At 51.7% G+C, this 20,271-nt stretch overlaps 2 protein-coding genes across 2 annotated transcripts; one reads left to right on the forward strand and one right to left on the reverse strand.

The window, feature by feature from the left end:
• The first annotated feature begins 3,267 nt into the window (after window positions 1-3,267).
• PAX4 (paired box 4) lies at window positions 3,268-8,071 on the forward strand. The gene is given in 10 exon segments (XM_030885281.1): window positions 3,268-3,495; window positions 3,776-3,991; window positions 4,517-4,592; window positions 5,451-5,576; window positions 5,802-5,884; window positions 6,214-6,283; window positions 7,156-7,211; window positions 7,466-7,607; window positions 7,940-8,010; window positions 8,012-8,071. Coding segments are annotated over 10 exon segments (1,128 nt in total).
• Window positions 8,072-11,282: 3,211 nt separating this feature from the next.
• Window positions 11,283-20,000, reverse strand: FSCN3 (fascin actin-bundling protein 3). Its single transcript, XM_004707790.2, has 7 exons — window positions 19,829-20,000; window positions 18,196-18,892; window positions 17,767-17,885; window positions 15,231-15,390; window positions 14,526-14,696; window positions 13,991-14,196; window positions 11,283-11,444 (listed from the first exon to the last, which is right to left on the reverse strand). Exons 1-6 carry the CDS (start codon window positions 19,970-19,972, stop codon window positions 13,991-13,993), a joined length of 1,497 nt encoding a protein of 498 aa, XP_004707847.1. The 5' UTR covers window positions 19,973-20,000; the 3' UTR covers window positions 11,283-11,444.
• Window positions 20,001-20,271: the final 271 nt, after the last annotated feature.

Genomic DNA, 20,271 nt, shown 5'->3' on the forward strand with positions numbered 1-20,271 from the left:
GGGCAGGGCAAGAGCCCTGGATTCAAAATCCGAAATGTTGGCTTCTGGTGAGGAACTGACTCCTCAACCTCCCGGCGTGGCACATAATTGTGGGAACCCCAATCCGACCTGTGCCTTAGTTGTTTCTTTTACAAAACAAACCCTGCCTTGCTCCCCAAGGTTCTGGAAAGCTGAGTACTTGAAGGGGAGCGTGACTCTCCCTGCCCAGAGAGGAGGGAGGGGAAGCCCATTTCGCCATAGTCTCTGTGAATCTATTGTTTCACCCTGCTAGTCTCCTCACCCCAGCCACCCCGCGGGGTCATCTCCTGGAGAGCAAAGACTTGTCCCTTTTCTTTTCACTCCTCTCTCCCAACCCCCCCGCAGCGCACTCCTGATACATATGCTTTTCCCGGAAGACTTGCAGATGAGTTACCTGAGCCGAGACCCCATAGTTATTACAGGAAAGTTCTATGAATCCGCAGCTCCCCGGGGTGACCCACCAGCCCGGCTGGGGGTCCAGTCATGAAAGCAAGCAGCTTAGAGTCCCATTCATTACTGTTAAAAAGCAAGAAAGACAAGGTGGCCTGTGACCTGGGTGTCTTGCTGCTCAGATGGTGCCATGGCTAGGGTCGCTGCTGTGTTGCCTGTAGGCAGCTCTCGCCTGCACCCCAAGCCTTTCCTTCAGTAAGTGCTTATGGAGTGGCTGAGCCTCTGCTGAGCCTCTGCTCTCAGGGAGGTGGTCCCTGGAAATACATCCTTGCTGGGAGAGCCAGAACTCTTCAGATTCGGAACCAGCCCCCTTGCAGGCTAGATGGTACCAAGAGATGTGCCTTTGGACCCTGCTCATCTCTACTTCCGGTGTGGGCAAACATACCCCCAAAGCCTGGGGCTAGAGCTGAGCACCTTGAATGCCCTGAAGGGAATGTTTTGACTGGTGGTTTGGAGCCTCTACCCCAGGAACTGCCTGAGAGTGGAGGCATCACTTGAACTTGGGGTCTCCAGCCTCAAACCTGGGTAACTTGAGCTTCAGTCAACTGGCTGCTTTAGGCTTTTGTCCCTGGTGAGTCTGAGCTTAGGAGCCATGAGCCCTGGTCCCAGAGTGCCAGGCAAGGCTGAGAAGAAGGTCTGTGTAGGGTCAGAGACAGGAATTGTCCCCTTGGAAAAGGGGAAGCAAGCACCATTCCCTCTGCACCTCTTTGACCTCTTGTCCTAGATGGGTGGGAAGTGAGAGCCCTTCTAGCCCTTTATCTGGACACCCAGGATGATCTAGCCCTCAGAAGGCCCGTGGTGTTGAAGTGAAGTCTAATGTTCTTCACTCTGATGAGCACCTAGCAAATTTTAGAACCCCGACCCTCTATCACAACACAACACTCAAGACCATTCCAAGCCAGAGGTGTCACTCAAATAACCGCCTGCCGTTGCAGGCTCGTTTCCAAGTCCAAAGAAGGAGCTGCTGCAAGGAACTCCCGTTTGAAGTTCTCCCAGCTATCGCTCCCTTTTGGCGGAAGCAGGTCCACCTGGAACATGCAGCGGGATGGTAAGCAGCTTCGGAGACTTGGGATGAAGCCGGGGATAGGCGGGAAGGGCAGGGAGAGCATCTACCTAGGCTCTTCTTCAAAAGTCTTGGGAGGACAAAGGAGGAATAGGAGAGAAGAGTTTTGAAGGAGGGGTGAGTTCATCTCTCTAAATTCTTTTTTCTCTCTTTTTTTTTCAAATGATTTTTTAAAAATAATTTTATTAGGGGCTCATACAGCTCTTTGCACAATACATACATGCATCCAGTGTATCCAGCACATATGTACATTTATTACCATCATCATAATCTAAACATTTTCTTTCTACTTGAGTCCTTGCTATCAGCTCCTCATTTTTCCCCTTACCACCCCCACCCTCTTTCCCTCATGAACCCTTGATAATTTATAAATTATTATGTTTTTTCATGTCTTACATTGATCAGTGTCTCCCATCACCCACTTTTCTGTTGTCTGTCCCCCAGGGAGGGGGTTATATGTAGATCATTGTGATCGGTTCCCCATTTCTACTCCACCTTCCCTTTCCCCTCCTGGTATCGTTACTCTCATTACTGGTCTTGATGGGTTTATTTGTCTTGGATTCCCTGTGTTTCCTGATCTTATCTGTACCCGTGCACATGCCTTGGTCTAGCCAGATTTGTAAGGTAGAATTGGGGTGATAGTGGGGATGGTGGTAAGCATCAAAGAACTAGAGGAAAGTTGTGTGGTTCATCGGTGCTATACTACACCCTGACTGGCTCATCTCTCTTTGTGCTTCTGTGAAGGGGTGATCAGTTGCCTACAGATGGGCTTTGTATCTCCACCCTGCACTCCCCCTCATTCACAATGATTTGATTTTTTGTTCTTTGATGCCTGATCCCTTCAACACCTCATGGTCACACAGGCTGCTGTGCTTCTCCCATGTGGACTTTGTTACTTCTCAGCTAGATGGTCACTTGTTTACCTTCAAGCCTTTAAGACCCCAGACGCTGTATCTTTTGACAGCCGGGCACCATCAGCTTTTTTCACCACATTCGCTATGCACCCATTTGTCTTCAGCGATTGTGCTTTCTCCTCTTTCAGAGAACAGGAGATGGGGTGATGATGGAGTGAGGAGAGGTAGGGGGGCATGTTCATTTTATGCAGGACTCCCCTTGTAATGGCAAGGTTGCCAGTTGGAACACACCGAGAGGGGCCTTGGAAAGCAGGTCTGCTGATCTGCTGAAAACTCTATAGCAGCGGTTCTCAACCTGGGGGTCGAACAACCCTTTCACAGGGGTTGCCCGATTCATAACAGTAGCAAAATGACAGTGATGAAATAGCAATGAATATAATTTTATGGTTGGGGGGTCACCACAACATGAGGAACTGTATGAAAGTGTTGCAGCATTAGGAAGGTTGAGAACCACTGCTCTATAGCCTTGAAAATCCCAGGGAATGGTTCTACTCTGCACATGAGTCAGAACCAACCCAACCACGATGACAACAGTAGCAGCTGCACCGACAACCACCAACAATGGGAGACGCCTCCTTTTCCATGGTTCCATCTGCGTCCGCTCTGGGCCAATGTTCTTGGAGCTGTGTTTCTACTCAGCCCCTCACTGCTGTGTCCTGCTCTCCCCCTTAGATCAGGAAGGCCAGCACAAATGGCCCATAGGAGTCACCCCCACACCACCTCCCCAAGGAAATGGTACACTGTGTGGTTCCAGGAGGGGAAGGGGAGAAGGCTAAAGGGGGGAGGGGGGAGAGCTTTCTGAATGATGGGAAGTCAGGCTGGATGAACCTCAGTCACCTTCTCCCAGGGGGGACCCTCTACGCCACCACTGGGTGGGGAGTGGGGCAATGTGGTATAGACACCTCCTTATTCTGTCCAGGGATCAGCAGTGTGAATCAGCTAGGGGGACTCTTTGTGAATGGCCGGCCCCTGCCCCTGGACACCCGCCAGCAGATTGTGAGGCTAGCCATCAGTGGGATGCGGCCCTGTGACATCTCCCGGAGCCTTAAGGTAGTGTGCCAGGATCTTCCCCCAGGGATGTGGACAAGCTGACCAGAAGAAAGGGCCCCCTTTAAAGCAAAAACCTAGGGCTGTTCCTGGCTCTAGGGACCTTTCTAGAACACCCTCTTGGATGTTGGGAAGGGGAGCTGCAGGCACCCAAGGGTGAGGCTGGACTCCCAAGTCTGTGTGGCCTGCTCCTCTCAGGCTTTGCCTTGTAGCCCCTTTCTGTCTCAGAAGCACTTGCTTCTGCCTATCTGCTTCACCTGTTCCTATTTCTCACCTGACCCAGGTATCTAATGGCTGTGTGAGCAAGATCCTCAGGCGATATTATCGCACAGGTGCCTTGGAGGCCAAGGGTATTGGGGGCAGCAAACCACGTCTGGCCACACGCCCTGTGGTAGCTCGAATCGCCCAGCTGAAGGGTGAGTGCCCGACCCTGTTTGCCTGGGAGATCCAGCGCCAGCTGTGTGCTGAAGGGCTTTGCACCCAGGACAAGACTCCCAGTGTAAGTGCCCCTCCCTCCACTGGGGCTGGCAGCTGTGCTCTCTGGGGAGAGCAAGGTCCCTGGGTGGTACACGCAGTTGGTACTTGACTGCTCACCTAAAGGTTGGCAGTTTGAATCTACCTGGCAGTGCCGCGGAAGCGAGGACGGATGGTCTGCTTCCATGAGCGATCAGAGCTGAGAAAACCCCGGGAGGAGCTCTGTTCTGCAGGCCATGCGATCGCCATGCGTGGGAACTGACTCGTTATTGCTTGCGTTATTGCTTGGGGGGCGGGATTCCAATGCGGGTGCTTCAGGTGAAAAGTCAGGGCTCACTCCTGGGCTCTCTTTTGGTCCAGAAGTTTCTTGGGTAGCGGTAGAGATGAGAGAGGTAAGGAGGAGGAAGCCTCAGGGGAGAGAGGAGGCTGCCCTTGGGAGAGATGCGCAGGTAGGGGGAGAGGATACAATGGGGCGGGGGGGCGGGGTGGTCTCCTCAGGATGCACCCTGGCTGATGCACCGCCCACCCTCTCAACACCCAACGCCCCCAGGTCTCCTCCATCAACCGAGTCCTTCGAGCACTACAGGAGGACCAGGGGCTGCCCTGGGCACAGCTCCGGCCGCCAGGTGGGTCTTCAAGGTGCTTTGTATGATGGTCATTGTGACTTGGGTGGCAGTTCACAGAGCAAACTGAGGTTCTGTGCTGAAGCTTTTTGCTCTGTGACCCTGGTTGCCATTCCCACGAGAGACGGCACACTTCCTCCTGCCTCCCAGGGTTTCCATTGGTCCTGCTGTCCTCTCCCTTCCTGCCCTGTGAGCTTTATCCCTGGACAAACGCTGTCCCCCCTCGCCCCCCCCCCTTTTCTTAAATCTCACAGGGTTGGTTGTTGTAAGGCAGGTGTGCCTCCCTGGTATTGTTGTTCACCTTCTAGGTCTGTCTATCGTTTGGCTGAAAGTTGAGCCGGGCGAGTGCAGTTCCAGGCATCTAAGGGTTCTCTGCCCATCTCTCTCTCAGATTGGTTTGCCTGGTCTCAACATCTTTTTAGTTCTCCTTGGAATCGTGTCCCCAACAACCTGAAAGGAGGGCCTAGTTGGGCCTCCTATTCCACGGAGGTTCAGAGACGTGAAGGGGTTGGCCCAAGGTTACCACGTCCTGATTGCAGAGCCTAGAACAGAATCTAGGGTCCCTAAACCATACGTTTCTAAGGCCAGCTAAGAAAGAGTCAGCGCTCGACCTTCCATGTCCTTCTCAGCCTCATGCACAGCTGCTCAGAGCTTCATTTAGCAACTGTGGGGTTGGGCCACAGTTTGTCCCCCAAAGCACCAAGTATACACCCCACCTCGTCACTGAGCATGCACCCCATTGAGTGCTCCTGCTGCCAGAGGCTCCCCTGTCTTAGCCATGCCTCTCCCACGCTTGAGCCTCCTCCCACGGCCGCAGAATCATCACTGCAAAGCATCACAGGCCAGTGTTGTCCTTTGCAGTTGTTTTGGCACCAGCTCTGCCCACTCCTCATTGTGGCTTTGAGACTCCCCGGGGTCCCCACCCAGGGACCGGCCACCGGAATCGGACTATCTTCTCCCCAGGCCAAGCGGAGGCACTCGAGAAAGGTGCGGGGGCAGGGCAGACAGGGGGTCAGAGGCCTGAGGTGTGACAGATGGATGGAGGCAGTGGCCCGGGCACGGCATGGGGGCAAAGATCGAGATCAGTGATGGCCGTGGGAGTCTCCCATGTGGCAAGAGAGGTTAGGGCCAAAGTGGAGGATGCGCGGGCGGTCCTGAGGGGCGACCTTCTTTCCCCCGTGCCCTCCATCTGTAAGCCTAATTCCTGCACAGAGTTCCAGCGTGGGCAGTATCCTGATGCAGTGGCCCGTGGAAAGCTGGCTGCTGCCACTTCCCTCCCTGAGGACACAGTGAGGGTGAGTGAGCTTTGTGACACAGAGTCTACAACCTCCCAAGGAGAGAGAGTCCTGGCTGGGCAGGGCTTAGGGGTCCCATGAAGTGGAGGCAAGACTGTGGGAGCAGAAGTCAGAGGTCTGGCCCTCGAGTTCCCTCTTCTGCTGATGGTGCTCCTCTTCCCTCCCAAGCTTTTGAGTTGAGGGAATGGGTAGAAAGCAAAGACCCAACAAGGGAGGGAGGACATCAGGGAAAGTCTGGGAAGACTCTGCACTCTGGCTTCAGGCTAGGAACCCATGGTGAGGGCGGCAGGTGGCAGACAGCTGAGACTATTGTCCCTGCCCTCCTACAGGTCTGGTTTTCTAACCGAAGAGCCAAATGGCGCAGGCAAGAGAAACTCAAGTGGGAAACACAGCTGCCAGGTGATTTATCTGTACCTTTATCCTTCCACCCATCGTCTGAGATCAGTGAAGGCTGTGGAAATCTCACCTGTCCATCATCCATCCATCATCCCTCCATCCATTATCCCTCCATCCATCATCCATCCATCCATCCATCCATCCATTATCTCTTGATCCATCATCCCTCCATCCATCATCCCTCCATCCATGAGTCCTCCATCCATCATCCTTCCATCCATCATCCCTCAATCCATCATCCATTTATCCATCCCTCCATCCATCATCCCTTCATCTATCATCCATCCATCCACTTTCCCTCCACCCATCATCTATCCATCATCCCTCCATCCACCACCCATCATCCTCCATCCATCCATCCATTATCCCACTATCCATCATCCCTCCATCCATCATCCATTTATCCATCCATCATCCATCCCTCCATCCATCATCCATTTATCCATCCATCATTTGTCCATCCATCCATCATCTATCTATTCACCTATTCATCCATCCATCAATCCCCATCTATCCATCCATCTAATCATTTATGATCTACTGTCAATTCATTCATCCTCATCCATCCATCCATCCATCCATCCATCCACCCATCCACAATGTTCTTCAAATTTTTACTTGACACCTCCCATGTGCCAGGTGCTATAGTAGATGCTGAACATACACAATCCCTGTTCTTGTGGGTTGCACTGGCCCCGATTCACCATCCCTTGGATTTAGTCCTTTCTTTCTGGAGGTTACCCCTTCCTCTCTCCCCACCCCTGCAAGATGCTGCTGCCGTTCCTAGACCCTACCCCTGACTCTTCTCTGACTCTCCACCACCCTTCCTTACCTGCCTCATCCTCTCTCTGAGTGGTTTCACTCTCTTCTTCTAGGTAGTTCGCAGGGTCTGTCGGAACCAGGTGCTTCTCCAGGAACCATCATGGTACAGGTATTCAGGAGGGGCAGACGTTTGTGAACTAAGGAGACGGGAGGACTCACTACCCCTCCTGTTCCTTGTGAAGGTCTGAGCTGGGATTCCCCAGCTCCCTAAGGAACTCACAGCGCACACTTCCAGAAAGAGTCATCCCCATAATCTGCTCTGGAGGTTTTCAGGATACAGACTGGGCTGTGGGCAGTCCTGGGCCACATCCTGCCGGCCAGAAGGCACTACTAACAGCTGAGGTTTCCTCTTGATTTTTCTAGCAGCTTCCTGGCAGTGTGTCTCCAGCAGCCCTCCATGCCCCGGACACCTTGGGGCCTTCCTGCTATCAAGTGTACTGGGGTACAACACCAGACAAGTGTTTGAGTGGCAGCCCACCCCAAGCCTGGCTTGAGTCCTGTTGGGGTAAGAATCCAGGCCAGGCTTTCATTTTGCAGGGTGTGGGAGGGCTGGCTGATCTTGGACTCACTGGCAGGCTTGGATTTCCAGTTGGGAACTTCAAGTGAGCTCTGCTTGCTCCTTGCATGGCTCTCAAAGTTGAGGACACTGTACCTCAGGGAGCCTGCAGCACCCCTGCTAGCCAAAGCAGAACCAGGAGTGGGATTCAGCTCTGTCTATTCAGGGTAGGGGATCAATGTCTTGGTCTCTCTTCTGCTGGTGATGTTGGCTGGAGTGGGGGGTGGGGGTGGGGGTGGGGGGGAAGCAGGCCCTGGCTTAGCTTCTCTTTGTCCCTACAGGCTGCTTGCCCCCAGAGCTGAGTTCCCTGGACCCTGCTCAGCTTTGCCATCCTTGCTCCTCCTGCCCCTGCCCCTGCTGCCAGTCTTGGTGGCCCCAAAGCCCTGCTCTTGCCTGGCTCCCCACCACTGTAGCCCTGGAATGAGAAAAGAGGACTACAGTGGATGGGAGATGGGGATGGGAGAATGTAACACCGCCTACCTAGGCAAGTCACTGCTGCTTCCTCCTGCCTACCATCTGCCCCTCCCATGGATCACCTGGGGGGAGGGCCTGGTAAAACAATTGCCTCCCCCCTCATATTGGACATAAAAGGATTCCTCTCCTCCATAATAAAATTTTTTTCTTTATTAGCAGAAGTCTCTGTTGTCTTGTGTTTCTCATGAGCCCCCACAAACCCATTCTTGTCTTTAACATTTGTAAGCAGTTTGCCACATTGATTGCCCTGTCTATCTTTCTTTCTAGCTAGCAAGCTATCATCTCATCTACTTCTTTCCTTCCCTCTTATCTCCATCATCCATCTCTCTTTATCAGCTAAGTATCTTGGCATGGGAGTACTCATCCACCTACATACAAGCACACACATATACACTGACACACACAGTGATATTGCATGTCGCTTCACCTCTAAGTCTTTCAGCACACTTCTCCAAACCCAGAACCTTCTCAGATTATTACAATACCATTACCACATTTAAGAAAGTTGACAGCACTCTCTGAATCTGTGGAGCCCTGGTGATGTAGTGGTTACGCCTTGGGCTACTGACTGCAAGGCCAGTCATTTGAAAGATACAATTTTTTTATTCTTGTAAAGAGCTACCGTCTCAGAAACCCACAGGACTAAACCCATGGGTCTGTATGAGTCGTAATCGGAAATGCCATTTTCATATTGTTTTTTAATTGGGGCGTGTCCCTGGGGCACATCTGCTTGGTTCTTCTCGGCAGTTCCAAATCTTCTCGGTTGTGTCCCCTTGCAGGGAAAGCTCTCGGCTCCTCCTAGGAAGTCAGGGGGACTAGGAGATGGGAGGACGATGGGGAAGAGAGAATGTGTAGCCTGAATGTGGGGTGGGTTCATCTCTGCAAATTTTCTCCCTTGAAATGAGAAATGAGGATGTACAAGATGGGTTGCCATGTGAGGGGTTGACTTGTTTGTTTTATTCCCAACTAGGGTATGCACGGATCCAGAAACCATCTTTCCAGAGGTCTATGCCATCCAACACTCTAGAACAATGCTGTCCAATCAAGTGGCCACCAACCACTTGTGTCTATATAAATGCACATAAGTGAATACAATGAATAATTCAGTTCTTCAGTCAGATTAGACACATTTTAAATGCTCAAAAGTTGCCTGGGGCTCGTGGCTACTGTATTGTGCACAGTAAAGATGATAGAACATTTCCAGCATGGCAGAACATTCTGTGGGGGCAGTGCAGCTCTAGGGTGACATTCCAAGGGCAATCCAGTGCACCCTGACCCCCATCCTGCTCTTCCTAAGCCCCTGGAAATGCGAAATTTTGTCAGCTGACTATCCGCACAGAATAAGCCAATCACTTCGGTAGCAGGACTGATGTGGTGGGAGAAGCTATCTTAGCTGAGGCCTGTTGGCTGTGCACATTCTAGCAGAAGATGGGATGGCATGTATGGGAGACAGGGCAATGTGAACATGGGCGTGCATGTGTGTTTGTGCACCTGCATGTGTGCTAAGCATGCCCAGCACCTGAGTGTGTGCATGGAATTAAGGAATGTTGCAGAAGAGAGCGCATTAACTTACTCAACTCCCGTCCCCTGAATTCCACCCACACCCTGGCCTGCTCTTCATTCTCCCTTGGAAAGGAGAGGCTCTGCTCCTGTCTGTTTTCAACTTTGACTCATTCGATCAAAACTCTTTCCCTCTGTTCTCTTCTAGCTCTCAAGAAGAAACACCTTACAGAAACTGAAGAGCTTCTCCCCTCTCTCCCACCTGAATCTCTCTCAAATGGTGTGGTTTCAATGGCCTCTTTTCAAGGGACTTTAAAACCAGGCACTCACCAATGGTGCCATTTTCCCAGCGTGGGGGACAGGCGCCATGTTGGCATTTGAGAACTTCTTAGGAGGTGTGTGGATGCTGCTTTAATAATCCTGAGTCAGAAAGGAGAAAATAATTCCCTTTCCTACTCACCTTCCATTCTGATCCCCTTTAAGCGAGGAGCATCCTTTGGGTTCTAGTCTCGAGTACCCCAGTCACAGATGTTAACTCACCTTCAACAAAGGAATGTCCGCCTCCGAGCCTCGAGCAAGAAAGGGAAAGCTAACTAGGATCTGCCTACTTAATGTTGCTGGTTTTTCTCATTGTATTTACTATTACAATCAGTTTCTATTGATTGTTTTTCCATTTAGGATCATGATAGAAATATTTATTTCTAAACAAATGGAGTTAAGTGTGTACGGCAATAACAACATTCATATGATGGATAACCCAAACCTCCTGCCATTGAGATGATTCTGACTCAAAGTGAGCCTATATAGGGGTCTTTACAGGAGCAGATAAGCCCGTCTTTCTCCTGAGGAAACCCTGTGGTTAGTATCCAATGAGTAAAGGCCCAAATCATAAAACAGTTCAAGAATGACAGACATTTTGGAAGGCCCACTTTGATGGAAAGACTAGTGAACATTTACTTAACTGCCATAGAATCGATGCCAACTCATAGTGACCCTATAGGACAGAGTAGAACTGCCCCTGTGAGTTTCTGGGACTGTAACTGTTTATGGGAGTAGAAAGCTTCATCTTTCTCCCACAGAGTGGCTGATGGTTTTGAACTTCTGACCTTGCAGATCACAGTCCAACAAATACCCACGACGCCACCAGGACTCCTAGTGAATAGTAGGGTTGGAAGAATGGAATCAGTGGCCCAAAATTTGTTGTGACTAATCACAGGACCTTGGGTAAATGACGTCAGCTCCCTGAAAAAGATGGGACGTGGGAGGTGGGGGTGTAGCTGCCACGCACACCTTCTTGGATCAAAGGTGAAGCTATCTAGTAACTCGTAGGGTGGGAGCCGTTATGCACGAGATGTTATTACCACTCCCCTATTCCCATAGTATTAACTGTCATTCTCCTTTCTAGACCAAAGGGTTACATGTAGAATCATATTTGGATTCTGAATCCCTGAGAGCAAAGCTGGCTCCTCAGGGTGTCACAGGGACTAGCTAATGGCCCTGCTGGAAGGGAGTGGGCCAGTGGAAGCACCAGTGGCCAGCCCTCTTCTGAGTAAAACTTAAGAGGAGTCTGCAGCCCCTGTAACCTCCCACTTCTAGACCCCTTAGTTTGTACTGAGTCAGATGCACGCAAGGACCTTGGGGGTGGCCTGTTGTGATGTATTGCTTCTTGAAACAGGTGCTCTGCTAAACTGGGTAGGAAAAGTTGTGTAACAGATAGTCTTCTCATGGATCTTGACTCTGGGGTTCCTGTTCTGCTTAGTACATGAATTTCTCCCGGAGGTTTTGGATTTCGGCAAGTGTCATCCCACTGACCTGGGGACAGAACAGGACATAGACACTTTTACAATTCATCGATTAGTGATTGATGTCTGGGTGGTGGGAGAAACTTAGTGAGATCCTGGAAAAGGAGAGATAATAAAGTCATGTCCCATTCTTTTTTTTTGTCATATCCCATTCTTGATGAGAAATCAGAACCCAGTAGGTGAAGCTACAGAATTGGAGAAGGCAGCATAACTTAATTAGAATATCAAACAAACGGTGCAAAAACATCTGAGCTGGATTTGCCTCCAGTTGGGGCTGAGCTGGGGAAGACTTCTGGGGGACAACGAGTACGTTAGAGGGCCAGACTTTTTACCCAGCATTTCACATTCGTTATCTCGGGCCACATTCACAACTTTCTGAGATAGACACGCTCAATCTCCCATTTAAGTGATGAGAAGGTGGCCTTAAGAGGGTAATTTATTGATGGTCAAACAACAAATGTAACCCCATAAAAATCTAACCAGAGTCCAGGTCTTTCTGAATCCCAAACTGAGCTCTCCACCACTCTCTGCAATATAATGAGGACGCTTCAAAAAGTTCATGGAAAAATCCACTTATGTCTTCGTCCCGTTTCCTCATGCCTATGTTGAAGCTCCTTGTGCTGTTTTCTGAGAACGTGTGACATGAAGGAGCCTGAGAAAACATCTCTCAATCCAAACTCTTAAGAAAATTAGGCACTGAGGGATGCATTTTACTTGTCACAGTTTGGCCACCAATTAAAAGACCCAAGCCCACTGCCCTCGAGTTGATTTTTAACTCGTCGTGAGCCCCTAGAGGATTTCTGAAATGAAATCTTTACCGGAGTGCACAGCCTCAACTTTCTCCCTCAGAGTGGCTGGTGGGTTTAGAACCACAAACCTTGCAGTTAGCAACTCAATGCCTAAGACTTGGTTCCACTAGGGATCCTTAGTAGGCCACAGTAAGGTGTCTATGCAGACAACTGTAGAAAATGACGACAATGGAGGCAATAGAGGCAAGGCGTACCTAGGAAGATCTATATTTAGATTCACATTGTGATCAAACCATCACAACCCTCTAAGAACTAGATCATAACCAGTTTACAGAAAAGGTCACAGAACTTGTAAATGAATCTTATTAGCTCTGAATTGCAACAAAGCCTAAGCTCTTCTTACAACCACCCCCCTTTTTGACTCTCCAAGTCAGGGAAGCCAAACTCCGTGCCAGTGAGTCAATTCTGGCTCATAGCGACCCTCCAGGACAGAGAAGAACTGCCTCTGTGGGGTTCTGAGACGGTCACTCTTTACAGTAGTAGAAAGCCTCATCTTTCTCCCAAGGAGTGGCTGGTGGTTTAGAACTGTGGACCTGGTGGTAGGGCAGCTCCACGTAACCACTAAATCACCAGGCTCCTTCAAGTCAGGTCAATTGTGAAGGAGCAGAACTAACAGTAACAGGAGGCCCTGAAGAGTTGTGAGCAAGGGAGGGATGGGGTAGAGGCAGCATTATGGGAAAGCTCACTTAGTAGCACATGAAGGCAGGGGTGACTCAGTGGGAGAACTCTCACCTTCCATGCAGGAAACTGAGCTTGATTCCCAGCCAGTGGACCTCAAGTGTAACCTCCACTCACCTGCCATGGTGGAGGCTTACACATTGCTAAGATGCTGAGTGGAGCTTCCAAACTAAGATCGACTCAGAAGGCAGACCTGGGGATCTACTTTTGAAACCCTAGGGATCACAATGGTCCTCTCCCACCTTGTATGAGTTCGGTGTGAGTTTGGGGTTGACTCAATGGCAGCTAATAACAATGAGGGGGTGGGGGTGGGGGTGGAGAAGAGATTGGATGGGGACAGCACAAATAGAAAGGGATGCTTCCACGAGCTCTGGAAGCAATGCAGGGCCCAGCGGTGCAAGTGAGCTGAGGAGCCAGCCCTCTAGAGGCAAGGTTGGGGCAATAACGTTCAAGGTGTGGTGACAGGAGTGAAAGGGAGAATGAGCGACAATGCCGAGGGCTTGGGTGTCCGGGAGGATGGCCATGGGAGACCAGGAAGAAGAGAGTCCGTTAGGGAAGGGAAGGTGGGGAAGTCTGATTCAGCTTGCTGATTATGAGGCCGTGGCAAGGTGCACTGGAGGGAACGAGCTGTCTGCCTGCAAGTTTTGGGGGCCGAAGAGAAACATCTGGGGACCATCAGACACCCCACCCACCCCCACCCACCCCCCCGTCAGTGAACCACGAAGGGTGGGATGAACAGAACACCCAAAGGTGGAAAGCACACCCTCACGGCACGTCTTACATCTCCATGCCCCTCTCCTAAAAGCAGTTGACGGTCTGCATCTTACATGAGAGAAATAAGATACGCAGGTGCATTTCACCCCATCCAACCCCCAACCCCAGGTGTGCTCGGAAGCACACGCCAATGTGGTTTCACGGTGAAACCCAGATACGATTTCTCTCCTCCTCTAGCAAATCCAGGTTTCCAGGCCCCACGTGGAATGGCACAGCCCTGGACTCCATGTCGCCGGTTGATCGGGTCGCATTTGGGCCTTCCCGTCACCTCCCAACCACTTCCACTTGACTTTACCTAAAATTCCCAGATACACTCTTTGGTAATGTCTTCGCTGTCGGCCAACAGGGTGCCGCTCCGGTCGGCTCGCATGTAGAGGCCATTGGGTGCCAGGACTGTTAGCAAGTTGCTCCCTCGAAGCTGGATGTAGAAGTTGAGGGCAAACTTGCCCCAAGGGCGAAAGGTGCCGAAGGATGTAATTGACCAGAAGGAGCCACTCTGTGCTGGGGTGGGGTGCAGGGTTGGGGGAAATTTGGTTGGTAGGTTGTCTGGGAGGGCAGTCCTCTGGCCCTGCAGCTTCTAGGGAGCAAGCACCACCCCATGGCTGCCCTGGCCTAGTGGTGCAGACAGGTCTCTCTGTGGAAGCGCAGAAAGAAGGCCAGGAGTAACCCCTGTACTTCCATTCTATCAACCCACACCGGGGGTCTTGGTTGGGTGAAATCCTGTTTTCCCTTTTGTGATGAGCAGGCCCTGATGTCTGGGTCAAGGTCCAGCGGGGATGGGAGTGGGGGCTTCAGTGAGCACCTTGGGGCCGAGAAGAGGGGCTCCTCACCCTGGAAGTGGTAGACGCCCTGGCGACAGGGTAGCAGGTGGATGCAGTCTGGCTGGTCCATGTTGCACTGTATGAGGTCATGCTCTGATGAGGTGCCCACATACCCATAGCGCCCCCGCAGTACCAGGAAGGGGCGATTGGCTAATCGAATCCCAAATTCCTCATTGTGGCCTGAGAGAAACAGGAAGGGTTTGTGTGTGAGTAAGAGGGTGTGGGGATCGCTGAGCTGGTCAGTCCTGGCCTAACAGAAATCAGGAAGATGTTTACCCAGATGGAAGCAGAAGGCTAAGGCTAAGTGTGAAAAGATGTCCATATGAGTGGCCCCCAGAAAGTTCACGGGAAAATTCCATTACCTACTCATCCCATCTTCTCATAAACTTTTTGAAGTTCCTCTTGAGGCCTGATGTGAGGTGTCAGGCTTTAAAGCTGGTGCTTGTGAAAAGTTTGCAGAGGCACTTGGCACCGGGCTGAGCTCAACAGATGGGGACCATCTTTCTACTTCTGAGATATGTGAGTGAGGTCAATGCTTGGGATCAGCCTGTGTGGCAGACCTGGCGGATGCCCATCTCTGTTTTCCCAAAGGAAACACGCTGGCACTCTGGGATGGGCTGAGCACCCCCCCCTCCCAGCTTCTGACCCCCTCCGCCTTCTAAAAAGCATCCCCGACGGACTCAGAACGACCTGCAAGAAGGCCCGGCTGCTCACCTGGAACGCTGGCATTGGCCATCAGCAGGCCGTTGGCCATGACACCCACGAAGCGCCCGCTGGCGGCCTGCAGCATGATCCGGCCGCAATTCCAGTGCATGCGGAAAAAGGTGTCCGACTCCAGAGGGTGCCCATCAGCCATCACTGTCCTGTGGCGCCGCTGGAGAGGATAGTGGGAACAGGGGGGAGGAGCGAGGGCTGAATGTCTCTTCATCCCGTCTGCCATTTTAATCCCTAGAACCTCCTCCTCACGTCCTCCCCACACCAGCCTTTTCGCCACTCCCCCCATCCCGCTCCGCCCCCCACGCCTGTATATTTTGTACTATCTCGTCCTTTATGAGAATGGATTGTGCCCCTCCATTCTCACTGCCAGGCTGTGCTGTATCCCAGAGCCTAGCATCAAAGGGGATGGAATACATGTACAGAGAAAAGGGAACTTGAGCCTTTCTGCCAAAGGAGCGCTGGTGGCGTAGTGGTTACACATTGGGCTGTTATCTGAAAGGTCAGAAGTTTGAAATGGCCAGCTGCTCCTCGGGAGAAAGAGCTTTCTACTCCTGTAAAGAGTTACAGTCTTGGAAACGTATGAGGCAGTTCTACACTGCTCTATAGGGTCACTATGAGTCGGCATTGACTGGATGGCAAAGACAGAGCCTTTCTGCCAACTAAGTGTAAACTAAGCTACAAAGCTTCTAGTAGACAGTCCTTGTGGTTTGGGGGTAGGCATTGTTCAAGTGTCTGTTTTTCAATGTAAAAAGCAGGAGCCACTTAAATAAAAATGGACGACTTGAACATCATGAACATAAAAACTTTTGTTCTTCCAAAGACATCATTAAGCAAATGAAATCACAAGCCACAGACCAGGAGGTCTTTAGAATGCAGACTTTTGGGCAAAGGATTTCACCGAACACACTCAGAACTCTTACAGATCAATAAGACAAACAATGCAATTAAAAATAGGCAACGATTTAAAACACCACTTCACAGAGAAGATATACAAATAGGCAACAAACACTTGAAAAAACATGAAAAGACAAACACATTGCTTATTCTAAGAAAAATTCAAATTAGAGCCATGATTAGATGCCGCTACACATCCAATAGGAGGCTCAAATAGAAAGTTCAGACAACACCAGGTACTGACAAGGATGAAGAACAATTAGAACCCTCACACATTCCTGTGTGGAAATGTAACCTGATACAGTGACTTTAGAAAACAGTTTGACATTTTCTTTTTTTTTTTCTTGTTCCCACCCACTCCGCGCCTAGCTGACTCCTACCACGCTCTACTGTCACCCCAAAGTCCAAACCAAACCTGCCCTGGAGTCAACATCAACTCCTAAGGACCCTATAGAACCGAGTAGAACTGCTTCACACCGAATCTTTAAGGAAGCAGCCTGCCTCAACAGTTTCCCTTTACGCGGCTGCTGGGTGCGAACCGCCAACCTTTGGGTTGGGAGTCAAACTTTTTAATTACTGCGCCACTATTACAGCCGACATTTTCTTATCAAAATCAAACATCCATGAAACATATGACTTAGTAATTCCATTTCTAGTTATTTACCCCAAGACACATGAAAATGCAGTATATAAACATTGATGGAAACTTTATTCATGACAACTCACACTGGAAACAATCCAAATGTTAATCCGCAAGGGAGTGGAGAAATAAACCCTGTTTGTGTTTATGAATAGTAAAGGGGCTTGAAGGGAGCAAATGGCTTGTGACTAGCTGCTCACCCAGGGGTTGGTGGTTCAAACCCACCCAGTGTCTTGACAGAAGAAAGGCTGTGTAATCTGATTCTGTAACTATCATAGCCAAGAAAACCCCACGGAACAAGTTCTGCTCGGCACATGGGGACAACAATATGGAACACTACTCAGCGAGGACAAAGGAATGTCTAACCAAGACATGCAACATTACAGATGTGACTCAAAAGCACCCCACTTCCTCCAAAAAACAACCCCCTCACCATCACCAACACACCAAATTCACTGACTCGCTGCCATCAAGTTGATTCTGGCTTGGAGGCAGAGTAGAACTACTCTTATGGGTTTCAGAGACCGTGAATCTTTACAGGAGTAGAAAGCCTCATCTTTTTCCTGCAGAGTGACTAGTGGTTTTGAACTTCTGTCCATGTAGTTAGCAGCCCAATGAGTAACCCACTATACTGCCAGGGCTGCACCCTTAAAAACACAGAGGTAAAATTCTTGAGTAAGCAAATTCGTTCTCTGGTGACAGAACACTGATCGATTGTAGCCTGGAGTGATGAAATCGTTTCTAGGGTGATTGTTTAAGATTACCTGGGTGTACACAATTGTCAAGCTTTCATTGAAGTGCACACTTTAAAATGAGTGTGGTCTATTGTATGTAAACAGGCCTCAATAACATTGAACTATAAAAAGAGAGGTCCAATTGGATGCATATGACCATTTAGACACTAGGGCATTCACAGAGACCCTCAGCAGTCCACAAGAGAAAGTTTCAAGAAAAAGAGTTCAGGGGGCTTAAGGCTGAGGATGAGAATTAAGGTCTCACCTGAACTAAGTAGCAGCCATTGGCTGAACGAAGCTGCAAGTTTGGGGTCTCCTTGTTACATTCAAACTGGAACAAGGACATTGGGGTTAAGCGCTCTGCGGCAGCATATACCTCAACATCTGCAGAGGAAGAACACACCATAGCAGGTCAGAGCCGCAACCCCCACTCAGTCCCACCCCCTCCTCTCCTCCCTCCTCTCTGCTTTTTCCCTGGGGCGCCCTTTGCTGTCCTTCCGTGGCCTTGAGCGCCTTCTGTTGGACTCTGGACTGGAGAAGACCAAAGTGTCCCCTCTCTTCTAGCTTTTCCCATGGCCAAGGAGACCCCATGGGACCCCAGGATCTTTCTTATCTTCAGCCAGCCTTGAGGAGCCCGAACATGACCTTCCAGGCCCCCTCTCCCTCCCTGTCTGTGCTGGGCCCCCGCACTTGCCGTAGAAGACGGAGATGTACTTCCGTGCCCTGGACTTGAGGCTGACCCAGGCTGGGCAGTGCTGCAGGACGAACCACTCCTCGCCCCTATGGGGACTGGAGCCCAGGCCCAGGAGCTGTCTCGCCCCCTGTGGGTAGAGCATGCCCCCCTCTCCATCGCTCAGTGCCACCAGCCCTCCCGGCCGGACTTCCATGTGAAAGGTGGTCTGGGGCGAGGGCTGGGAGACCAGTCGATCCAAGTGGGACAGGAAAAGGTGTGTCGAGGTCTCCAGGTGGTAGCAGCCATCTTGGAAATGCAATAGGAAGCCACATTCCCCCAGGCAGGGGACTGGCGTGTCCACCCAGACTCGGCCTATCGTGGGGTCAGCCCGGGCGAAGCAGTGGTGGAGGGGGCTGTAGAGGGTCACGTGGACGTGCAGGGCTGGCCGAGGGGCCCACATGTGGTAGGCTGAGAGGACCCTGGAGTTGCAGAACACATCCTCGCCGTCGGACTCCAGGTAACGCCCACTGAGGATGCACTGCAGGGTCCACTTGCCGTTCCGGTGGAAACGCAGCAGGAAGCAGCCGTGGTGGCTGCTCCTCGGCCTCCCGTAGCACACGGAGCCGTTGCCCTCCGACAGCAGGTAGAAGCCTTGCAGGCTCCGGAGGCGAACCACGGCCTGCGACTCCTGTTCATTGCTCACCAGGAGTTCCCAAGTCTGGCACAGCAGGAGGGCGGGGTGGAGATGGATACCACCAGGTGAGTCGAGCCAGGAGCCCAACCACCACCCGGCGGCGCCCCTGGCTTTACCGCAGCACCGCCTGCCCTCCTCACCGGCCCTGCCACCCTCCCAGGCGGCAGCAAGCAGAAGGGACTCGGGCCACATCCATCCCTGGAGCCACAGGGCTTCTCGGGACTCATAGCTCAGTCTAGCTGTCTGTTCCTGCACCGAACAGAAGGTAAGCTTTTCGCTCCCTTTCTGTCACCAGTTTGCTGAGAAATGCTTTGGTTATGGTCTTGCTTCTCCCCTCCTCGGTCCTGGAGAGAGTGCTGGAACACTCAGCCAACGCCTCTATCCCAAGGCCAGGAGAAAAGCAAGACTCCTCGAGGTGGCCGCAGCTCTCCGGAGGAGCCCCTCGGGAGATGAGAACGAGAACCCGACAGTCTGCTTCAGAGGTGGCCACCAGCCTTGTGACCAGCGAGAGCACTCTGTGCCGGCCTCCCTCGTCCAGGCAGCCACCCTTCAGGTGCCCCTAACTCTCTCTAAAAGGAAAGCTGGCCCCCTCATTCTTCCCAGATGGCAACCAGAACAGAGCCAGAGGCCTTGCTGTAACCCCGCTAGTCCAACTTTCCCCGGATGCCCTGGATCCTGGGTCCTCTGACTCTCTGCGTCGACACTGCCCTTCTGTGCTGGGGTGGAGGGTAGGGGGAGTGAGGACCAGGTAAGGTAGGAAGACCAGGGCTGAGGCCTCCCCTCCTGGGGCATGTTTAGAGCGGGGACACCGAGCAATGAAACCCTGTGGGCTAAAGTGGAGCAGGCGGTGATGACGGAGACTAGATGGGGGATTAGGCTGCGAGTGCACCTCACCCCCCACCCCAAAAGGAAACCTTGGCCACTTGGAAAGTTGGCTCCCATACAGGTTGGCTTTGTTACCTGTCTCTTGCCTAAACCCTTCGCTGAAGCAGTGACTGTATTCTTATAGGCCTCGAAAGTGAGGTAGGTTCCCGCCCAGCTGATGAGCCCAACTCTTAGGTCCTCGGACTTGGGCTGCCTGTGTGTCCACTCCGTCTCCTCCATGGGGCCAGTGCTACAGGTAATGACTTGGTCTGGCCCAGCCCTCCCCCCAGTGGCGAGGTGCCCCAGGCCATAGGGCCCATCTGAGCCCTATAGTACCTGCCAGAAGAGGTCCCCCGAGAGAGCTCCCGGCCAGAGGTTGGTCTAGGGGCCAGCGCCTCTGTGACCCGGAAGCATTGTGACTGTGAAGGCTGCCTCTTATCTGGCCACAGTAGGGAAAGGACACTGGCACAGCAACACCCATGGCCCTGAGGACGTGGGCTTGGGGCCACGGCCTTCCCCCTTGCCCCAGCTCTAGGAGG

The sequence above is a fragment of the Echinops telfairi genome, unplaced genomic scaffold (assembly GCF_000313985.2).
Source record: "Echinops telfairi isolate 266 unplaced genomic scaffold, ASM31398v2 ScPeMD7_23;HRSCAF=83, whole genome shotgun sequence".
Taxonomy (NCBI): domain Eukaryota; kingdom Metazoa; phylum Chordata; class Mammalia; order Afrosoricida; family Tenrecidae; genus Echinops; species Echinops telfairi.

What these genes read in the sequence shown, in the direction of transcription:
- FSCN3 (XM_004707790.2), bottom strand. Translation starts at nt 19,972, where the DNA reads ATGGAGGAGACGGAGTGGACACACAGGCAGCCCAAGTCCGAGGACCTA. An exon ending in AGGGTTTAGGCAAGAGACAG is followed by an intron (nt 18,893 to 19,828) that starts GTAACAAAGCCA and finishes CTGCTGTGCCAG; the next exon opens with ACTTGGGAACTCCTGGTGAG. An exon ending in GGGCGTCTACCACTTCCAGG is followed by an intron (nt 14,197 to 14,525) that starts GTGAGGAGCCCC and finishes ACCCCACCCCAG; the next exon opens with CACAGAGTGGCTCCTTCTGG.